The following is a 9,998-nucleotide window of genomic DNA, read 5'->3' as shown; positions in this document are numbered from 1 at the left end:
CGGGATGCTTGTCAACTCCGGTAATTTGCTGCATGTTCTATGTGAAAAAAAATTATGGCCAATAGTTAAAGGGTGTATGCTGAACTGTCAATGCAATTATAATTTATTTTCGGCCTTATTTAGCTACCTAAAATCCCAACTTTGGCACTATACAGAAAGAAGATTCCCCATCACATCAAACTTACGGTACATATATGGAGTACTGAATGTAGATGAAATCAAAAATTAATTGCACAGTTTGGTTATACTTTACGAGTTGAATCTTTTGAGCCTAATTAGTTAATATTTAGACAATAATTCACAAATACAAACGAAACGTTACAGTATGCTACAGTGCTAGTGCAGTGATTTTGTTTGTCCAAAATCGGGCAACTAAACAGGTCCTTCATGGCACAAGGTCATGTCCAAACTTCTAACTATATATATAGAATAAGCATGGGAGTTCTAGCCTTCTAGGTTCAACGCAAATTTGTATTTGTGTTGTAACTCGTTGAGTAACCTCCTATATCTATTGCTGCCTGTCATATATATTTATCCCTTAACCATATAAACGCATTGCTGATTGTTGACTTGTGTTCTCTTAAGCAAAAAAATACTGCACGCAACTACATTATGCTTGACAGGTAAAACAAAGTCACACGATCATTAAAGATTCACTGGTTGCAAAGTAGGCTTCCTTTCAAATTTATTCATTAGTTTTTCTTCAGAGCCACATGCACACACAAAAAAATGATTTGGACATCTGAAAATGCATCAGCATTTTGGATGCTTTAGTTTGTACTCCTTGTTTGTATCACACAAACAATGCAACAGTGCAACTTACTTGGAACAACATTGTACCACAATCACTCGCACACACTAGTTCTCAAATCTCTAATAGTCAATACAGCCTCAGTGCATCACCAAGTCACCAGGCACAACAACTCGCAACTACCAACGTTACAGAGCTAATAAGTTTCCCAAGTTGCAAATAATCCATACACTCAACAGAATTAACTCAAAGTAAGAGAAGTACATAACAGCACACAAGACACTCTTCACATAGTGATAGAAATGATGATATAGGCAGATTAGCACAACTCTACTTGAGGTTTCTCTTCCTCCTCATCAATAGTAGTTTCAAGTGCTTCTTGTGGACTAGCAGCAGATGCTACAAAGAAAATAGAAATTGGTAGAGGAAAAGTAGAAAATATGTGAAACATGCAATAAGATATTATCACAATTGCATTTAACTTCTCATGGTACCAATCCTGGAGACACATCAAAGCTTCAACAGTTTTGGAAGATAACTCCGAATTTCTGGCCGGGTCAAAAAAACACTGGCCCGTGCCTATCCCGGTGCACCTGTTGGGTTGGATTTTTTTCGGGCGGGTCAGTTCGGGTTTGTTAGGTCGGGCGGCCCATGATCATGTCTAGTTTGAGCACATCAAATAAAAACATTCACCCCTTATCATTTCTCTATGAACATTTGAAGGCACAGAACAGGTCTCTAACAGATCGTCTAATATAATACTGGAGTACAAATTCACCACAGAAAAAGGGCTTGAGATAATGAGATGATAGGACTGGTGATCCTCTTGGTTAAACTTGTTAGCAAAACATGTAAAATAACAAGATTCCCTTCGTAATGTATAAGTTTCTTATCTACTGGACATGAAAGCGTCAAGCTATAAAATGGCAGGTTATGATCAACAAGGCAACAAAAAAGAGAATAATAACATGAATCACTCATGGGAATTGCTTTTCTGTCATAACAGTAGGAATTGACCCTTTTGTATATATACTTAGTAGGAATTGACTTCACTTGCTAGTAAAAACTTACTTATGAAATCATTGTATAGAACACAACACTGGATGCATCACATGCATCCTATGTTTGTTTCAACCCTATGCAAATCTACTAGCCTAAACCAGAGGAAAAGGAGTACACCAGCTCTTATGACAAAATTGAAATTTGTATATGCACACTGAAATGTAGAATACAATTTGCCAAATACATAAAGGAAATAAACAGAAATCGGAACAAAGAAAAGACACAACTGACATAATTTTGTAGCTGAGAGCAGCAAACTGGCTATGTATATCCAGAGGGGACAGTCAACTTCCAAGTAATAAAAAAGCTAAACAAGAAACAAAATCCAACTGTATTCAAAGCATCCATCCATTGTCCCATGTAAGAACAACATTATGAGGGAATATGTGAAGCTGGATCCCATGTAAAACCATAGAACAATCACAAGAAAGTGATGCAAATATGTGAGGTATTCAAGAACAAATCAATTAAATGACCCCAGAGAGAACATTTGGTTAAGAAGGTTAAAGCTAAACAAGAGACTATATTTCAAAAGTGTTTCACGCATACATACTTTCTCCCATGTAAGGCGCTAACAACCTGGGAACCAGTATTCACATGAAACAACACAATTACATGAACATAACCAACCATGGGGCATCAATCATCGTATGAACAGTGAGGGGAAGCAGTACAGCCTGCATCAAATGGATCTTCTGACCCACAGCAATGCCAATACTGGAACACTTTGCCTGAATCTGGAGTATCCATGGTCCCACCAGCGTAAACGCTTTCAAATTTTCTCTTTGTTTCACCTGGCATGGCAGAAAAAGATCATTTAGATATGGATTAACTCTTTCAGAGAATGCAATTAATCAAAATGTTTCGATGAAAAACATCTCTGTTAATCATATTCCTAAGCTGTCTAATGAGGTTGTGAATAGTTTGGAGGAAGGACATTACTTCCAAGGGCTAATATTGTGAGGTGGTGAGAGTTTGGAGCTTGGAATTAAGAGTGCATACAAGCCAGCTCATGATGGAAAACCCCTGACACTGAACTTTTGTGACCACAAATTGATTGCGCACCAAGTGAGCAAATGATTTTTCATTTTCGAACAATGAATTGCCCCTATCTTGATCCATGGGAGATAACTCTAACGAAAAGCTAACTGAATCTGAACAACCTTCCCACCAAAGAGCTAACGTATTTCTTCAAATGGTAACTTTTTTGACACCCCAGCTAAGCCAATTCAGCACATTTGGCCCCAAAACTACACATACTTCAAATGATTACTCTAGCAAAATCAGGCACACGGGGATTGCTGGACGGAGCGACGAGGCCTATCTCACCTCCGAAGTGGGCGGTGTGGTAGCGGCAGGCGGAGGGGTGGTTCGCCACCGGGTCGTACTGCTGCTTGCAGTTCTTGCAGGTGCGGAGCACGGGCCCGGCCGCGCCCCCACCACTGGCCGCCGTCGCCCGGAGACGACCGCGCGGGACTAACTGGACGGCGGGAGCGGGGCGAAGTGGGGCCCGCGGCAGCGGCGCTCGTGCGAGCGGCGCGGCCATGGGTAGGGGTCGGGGCCTGGTCGGATCGGGAGAGAGGGGGGGTCAGACTGGGCTCGGTTGCGCTGCGTCCCTTTCCCTTCCCTTGCTTGCTAGCTAGACGCAAATCCCTCTCAAAAAGAGGGGGGGGAGCTAGACGCAAATCCCTCGCTTTTCTTTCAACCGTCAAGGACACGACTGGATCTGAGCCAGGTCTTTGTTTGCTCTAAAAAGGCAAGTTCTTGGTGCTCAGTTTTTTTTCAATGTTAGTTTGTTTTCTCTTATATCCTGAAAGTAAAAATTTTTCCTCCTTTGTGCAGAATTACTGTAAAAGCCTACCAATCTCAGGTTAGAGAAAGAGATAACAAGTTCGATGGCAAGTATAAGTTGAAGAACAAGTTTGATTTCACACGTATAAAAGTGCAACACTAAAATTTAGTCCTTGCATCCAAACAGACCCTTAGTCCACCAATTTTAGCTCACCTGTTTGGGAGCACCAGTAACTTATTGAATTCCACTTCAAAACACAGGTTAGTTGCAATGATCATGTTGTCATTAATTGCCAACATCGAATTAGGGGCCTAGATGCTCTTTTAATGCTAAAAGCTGTTACCTTCCTGCTTAACTTGTCTATACATAACTCCTGTATTCAGCAATTGATGCATTTTCTCCAAAGTAAATAAAACATCACTTAATATTAGCTAATTTCTTATGTTGTTAAGAAACAGATCTGTTGACAGTTTAAAAATTATGCTTCCCTAAGTGATCTCATTGTGCATAACTGTGTTTTGATGGATCTTTTATATCATATCAACAGCTAGCTGTGCAAATAACTGATTTCCTAGAGTGCTTAACAGGGTTCTGTTTTTAAAGCATAATCATTTATTGTAATATCCAGGTTCCTAATGGTGCAAGCTTTGGAAAGCCATATGTGCCTCCAGAAATACGGGAAAAGGCTTCTCTTGAGGACGTCATTGCAGAACTAGAAAAGATACCTGACCTTGCCCCCATGGATTGGGTCAAAGCCTGCAATATGCTTAGATATGATGATTTCCAGTTCAGATCACTGAAGGCACTTCCAATGGAATTTAAGAAGGAATGGCTACTGAGTGAAATCAAGTGAATGTTCCTACTGCAAAACTGATAAGCATCCAAGGCATGTGACTTGGTTTAGTTGGATGTTGTAATAATCTATATGATTGGCTTTGTTCTGGATATCAATTCTGAACATCATCTATTGTACCGTACCTATGGTTCTATTAAACTTTATTATAAAAAACTAAACTTTATTATAAAAAACTCTGAACAGAGCTCCCTTTTTAGTTTTCATGAACCTCCACAAACTTTCGTACAAAAGATTAGCGATTTGCTTTTATCTCCATTTGTGTACAATAAAGTTGTATCATTCTAAGAAGGTTCCATGCTTCTAACTGAGGCCTGGACGGGAGTTTCAATGACTCTTTCAGTTCAACACTTAAATTGGTCTACCATGAGAAGCTTGGCAATTTCTGTGTAGAAAATAAATGCAAGTGTAAAATTACTTTTTCGTTGCATTTGTTTGTCATGCCATAATAATCTTACATCACATGATATCAGATTTTTTTTCTATTCGTTACAGATTTTTGAAACATTAGTGTGTTATTACTTTGTCCGAACTAACTAGATTAAGTGTTGTCAGATGGTATACCAATCTGACAACCATCATACACTCACTGGCCATGTAATGCCCCCAAAGCATCCGCAGCTTCATGCTTAGATTGAAATGCCACTTGAGCCTCCACCCGGCCTTGCGGCAGAACCAGCAATAAGGCGAGGTAAGGTGGCCACCCTACCTAACCCTGGCAGCGAAGACCCCGTAGGCCATTCCTAATGGCCTTTCATAGTTATGTTTCCAACAATGCCACATAAGCAAGATATCATTTAATTCATAGTTGAAATAGATTTATACAGTGCACAATTTAATTTTCAAAAACTACATGCAAGACACAAACTACATTGAAAACAGTGTATACATGATTTCATCCCCATAAACTCATTTCACCTCTCTCTTCATTAACTCTTTGCCACATGATCAAAAATGCTGACATGGCACTACATTTAATGAGAATGAAACCTCCGTTAACAGTAGCCTTATACCCCCTAGTTTTCCACCGAGAGTTGAAGATCCCAGCGCCAACATCGATATTCCGCATGGCAATGGAGTTCTGGAGGAACACGACGACACCAAGTGTTAGAAACGAACACGTACGCTTAGATGGGTCATGTGGCCAGCCCATTTTCGATGACCTGATGGCCCAATAGTTGAATAGCCTATAGCCCACTCCAATCAGTCCCCAATTTGGTACGTGTCTCCCATTCCTAACCAACTCATGAATTTTTTTTAATATTTTTTTTGATTTTGCAGAAATAAATACCCGAGCAAAAAATTAGCAGATCTAGACCTATACCGCTGGATGAAACAGCTATAGCCATTTCAGATGGCGGTAGGTTAGAAAAAAATTATAAGCAGTTACCGCCAGTTAAAATGGCGGTAGGTTACATGGTGGTGATGTGGCAGTGGCTGGAGCCCTTACCACCGTTTGAAACGGTGGTAGCCAGTTGAAATGGATACCACCATTTGAAACGGTGGTAAGTCCCCCCTCCCATCATTCCGCTGGTGGCAGGAGGTGGAGGCACCTATAGCCTCTTGAAACAGCTATAGCCGTGTGATATGACTATAAGTTCGAGTAATTTTTTTTATTATTTTGATTTTGTGTATTTTTTTCTCCGAGTTAAAAAAAAATATGAAGTTAGATTAGAAACACTAAATATTTGAATATGTCACTATTGGTTGCAATATGAAACTTCCTAATTTGAGAGAGATAGAGTGCTTCGAGGAAATAATTGAAATTGAATTAACTCCCGTCCGTTAAATACACAGCTATTTCCAGCGAAATTACAACATATAAAAATGAAATTCGTGCACAACATACGAACACCAACGACTATAGACTAAACAATTAATTATAGATTGTAGTGGCATGTGCGGCACTGATGCTATCCTAAACATATGCCGTTGCTAAACCTAACATGTCTTAGGTAATTGAAATAGCTGGGGGTAGAGTCATCTCTCCTTTCTAATAGAACTTGCTTTGCGAGAGTTGGGAGGGCCCAGCCTCATAGTATCCAGCACCCCCAGAGGAAGGCGGTGACTGTGGGTGATCCTTGTTGTGGTGGTAGGGGCACTTGCACCATGGATCGGTACAAATCAAGATACCCTAGTTCTTCGGGGCTTCCTCCTTGGTGGGTCCCTGCTGGGTTTCTGAAAACAACAACAAAGGATCCCCTGAGTACTTGAAGCATCAAGACAAAATGTTATCACAGTACAAACAACAGTACAATAGCATGTGAGGCGCCCAACATGACAAACCTAAAGAGCACCTTGCCTAGAATAAAATGCCTTAGGTAATGTAAATTGGTGGATCACAACTAATGTGCTACTGGGTGAACTAGGGAAGTTTCCCCGTCCTTGGTATTTTGGAGGAACATTCTCCATCCTGCTTCTTCATGTTCTTCGATCGCTCTTCTTCCTGGAGGAGTTGCGCCTGACGAGCTTCGAATTCTTCCTCCTGCCATTTTAGTGCTGCCTGTCGAGCACCTAACTGCTCACGCTGCCTCTGTAGTTCATCCTCCTTGCCCTTCAAATGGATCTATTGTTGGCGGATGGGTCTCTCTTGCTCAAGCCGAGCAAGACGTGCTGCCTCTCGAGCCTCTTCTAGCCTAGCATAGTATTGGCCTTTGGTCTCTAGCTCTACTGGGATTATGCGCACCTCCCCTAAATGCTCAGTGTCGATCCATTCCATAAATGTGCAAGCCTGCATGTTGATTCATGATCAGTTCTAGTTACTAGTACATAGAAAACATATTTAAAATGTTTATAAACAACGGACCTTGAAATCATCATCAATGTCAGGATACTAGAAGTACCTACACCCCTTCTTTCCTTGAGGTAATCGTTTAAAAATCATCATCAATGTCGGGATACTAGAAGTACCTACACCCCTTCTTTCCCCGAGGTAATCGTTTAAAAATCATCGTCAATGTTGGGATACTAGAAGTACCTACACCCTTCTTTCCCCGAGGTAATCGATCCTCCCATACTTGCAACCATGCACAAAAACCGCAGTGGCATTTAGGGCGCTCATTCCATGGTGGAATCCCATTTTGGTCATCCCTCCACGACAACATTTCTTAGAGGGACAAGCAACCTCACTACAAGCGTTGCATTCGGGTTCGACAGTGGTAGTAGTGCGTTTGAACATTGCTTGGACATCTGTTATATATAACTCTAGTGATATGGTTCATGGACCATGTCCATCATGGTAAAGGAAAAAAATATGCATGGACATCACAGTCTGCACCGGCTTACATTATATAGTCTGCAAAGGAGCACACATTATAGTCTATAGCATTGTACACATCATAGCTTGCACCGGCCTACAAAAGATAAAGAAGGCCGTATGGAGTAAATGCGTCCTCACTTGTGATGCACAGCACCAGCACCACGTCTCGCGGCCCACTGCACTACTCTGGTTTGCAACTGGTCGTACGTAAAGGGCTCCAGTGTAACACCCAAAATTCCATCATGAAAATAATGTAAGCAACTCGGTCTAGTTTTTCATGCTCTAAGGATTAAATAAATTACTTTAATTAAATTACGGTCTTTAAATAATTAAAGAGCACTTGAAATAATTTTAGAAGCAATAAGTGCTTGGTAGAGTTTTTCTTTTCTCTTTTATTTTGGCTTTTGTTTGAATGCTTGCTTTTGATTTTCAAAAGAATTTGAATTTGATTTTGAAAACTTCAACTCTATTTAAATTCTCAAAACCCTCCACCTCTCTTTCCTCTCCTTGGGCCGAAATCCCTCCTCTCTTTCTTTCCTTCCTTCTTCCAGCTGCATGGGCCTATCCGTCGGCCCATCTCCTTCCCCCCCTTTTTCTCCTTGCGCCGGCCAACTTCCCTTCCTTTTCTCTTTGGGCTGCCACCTCTCTCTCCTTTCCTTTCCACCAGCCGGCCCATTTTCTTCCCCCCCCTTTTTTCTCCCTGCGCAGGCCCATCTCCCCTTCTTTTTCTTCTTGGGCCGCCACCTCCCCTCTTTTCTTTCCTCCCCACCAGCTAGCCCAAATTGGCCCAGCTGGCCTGCTTCTTCAACCTCCAGCACCTGAAACGCTAGGAGCCAGGCGCACGGGTGCCGTGCACCTCCTGTGTGCGCCGCCGGCCGGGGCCCCCTCGCCTCCCGGCGTCCCTCGGCCTCCCGAGCCCCTCCACAACCTCGCGACATCTCCCCTCCCCCACTCCCGGCCTCAAACCGTCGCTCCCTCCTTTCCTCTCCCCGAAAATGGCCACACAAGCTTGAAGGCCATTAATGGCCGGCCGACCTTCGATCTCTCCCGGGAGCCCCTTCCGCTCCTCCCCGAGGCCTATAAAGGTCACCATCGACCTTGCCCGGAGTTTCTCTTTCCGTTTTGCTACTCACCCGCCTCTCTCTCGCACCGCCGTGCCGCCGCTCGAAACTTCCTGTACGCCGCCTCCCGTCCTGTTCGCCGGCTCGAGCGCCTGCTTCCTTCAACTCGCCGCCGACGGTGAGGTTCCCTCTTCGCGTGCCTCTCTCTTCCCCCTCGCCTGCACCGGTTTCTTTCCCCGCCGCGCCAAGGGCGCCGGCGAGCCGCCGGTGGTGCGCCACACCCCTGCCGTGCCTCTAGCGAGAGGTAGAAGATGATAAGGCCATTTTCTGATCTACCCCTTGGCCTATCTCACATTTTTTCTTTTCATTCTTGTGTCTTGTAATTTTTTCCAGAGAAGTCCCTGAAGTTCCTGTATACTTTCATTTTAACCCGAGCCATGACATCTTGTAGATCTAACCCTATGTTTCTCTGTTTTCGCATGTACTGTTCAGTATATCTTTCTAAAATTCCATGCTAGCCCCTGAAGTATATAATTAATTCCGTTTTAGCCTCTGAAATTTGTTTATCTCATATCTTCTTCGTTTTAAATCCGATTTCAGCGGTTCTCGCGCTCACGCGATCGTCTCTGCATGAACGTTAGATTTAGGAGTTTGTTGTAAGCCTTTGCATATGTTTGTTGTACTGTTTTAATCATTATTTGTTTGTTTGCCTTATGTGATCGTGTAGATGACGTGACGTTCGCGGAGGAGCAAGTCCAAGAGCAGCCACCGTTCGAAGAAGAGTACTCCCAGTTTGTCGAGGAAGGCAAGTGGCCTTCTCCCCCTGCATGTTCTTTTTGTCCCAATAATATCATGATTAAGCACTTTACTTATCTCTTGTATGTGCATAAGTTTGACGGGAATGCCTATTAAGGACTTACCTAGTTTTAATCCTTATTCCTTGAAAACCTGTTTAATCATGTTGGGTAGACTTGCTAGTCGCTTAATTTGGGTTGGTAATGTTCTAATCATGAAACATGTTAATCATTCTTTATTTATGTTGCTATACCTGTTTAATTGCAAGAACACTTGTTTTAATCGGAACATGGAGAACCACCCAAGAAAACAATACAACCACAACATCATATGGCTCTGATCTTAGCCGAATAATTAGGCATGTAGTTAGCTGGTGGCTTTACCGAAAGGGCAAGGAGGGGGAAGGTGTTGGGTGCACGATCCGG

The 9,998-nt window shown here is 42.5% G+C and overlaps 1 protein-coding gene across 1 annotated transcript; it reads right to left on the bottom strand.

Annotated features, from left to right (window-relative positions):
* Positions 1 to 2,257: 2,257 nt before the first annotated feature.
* Positions 2,258 to 3,486, bottom strand: LOC101773412. Its single transcript, XM_004973231.4, has 2 exons — positions 3,143 to 3,486; positions 2,258 to 2,607 (listed from the first exon to the last, which is right to left on the bottom strand). Exons 1-2 carry the CDS (start codon positions 3,357 to 3,359, stop codon positions 2,453 to 2,455), a joined length of 372 nt encoding a protein of 123 aa, XP_004973288.1. The 5' UTR covers positions 3,360 to 3,486; the 3' UTR covers positions 2,258 to 2,452.
* Between the last annotated feature and the right edge of the window lie 6,512 nt (positions 3,487 to 9,998).

The sequence above is a fragment of the Setaria italica genome, chromosome VI, assembly GCF_000263155.2.
Source record: "Setaria italica strain Yugu1 chromosome VI, Setaria_italica_v2.0, whole genome shotgun sequence".
Lineage (NCBI taxonomy): Eukaryota > Viridiplantae > Streptophyta > Magnoliopsida > Poales > Poaceae > Setaria > Setaria italica.
The sequence above is the reverse complement of the archived record's forward strand: the minus strand, read 5'-3'. Positions and strand labels throughout refer to the sequence as shown.

Bases quoted from the DNA above. Each gene is read 5' to 3' on its own strand.
- LOC101773412 (XM_004973231.4), bottom strand. From the start codon at position 3,359: ATGGCCGCGCCGCTCGCACGAGCGCCGCTGCCGCGGGCCCCACTTCGC. The intron at 2,608-3,142 runs GTGAGATAGGCC...CTGCCATGCCAG, and splicing joins CCACACCGCCCACTTCGGAG to GTGAAACAAAGAGAAAATTT.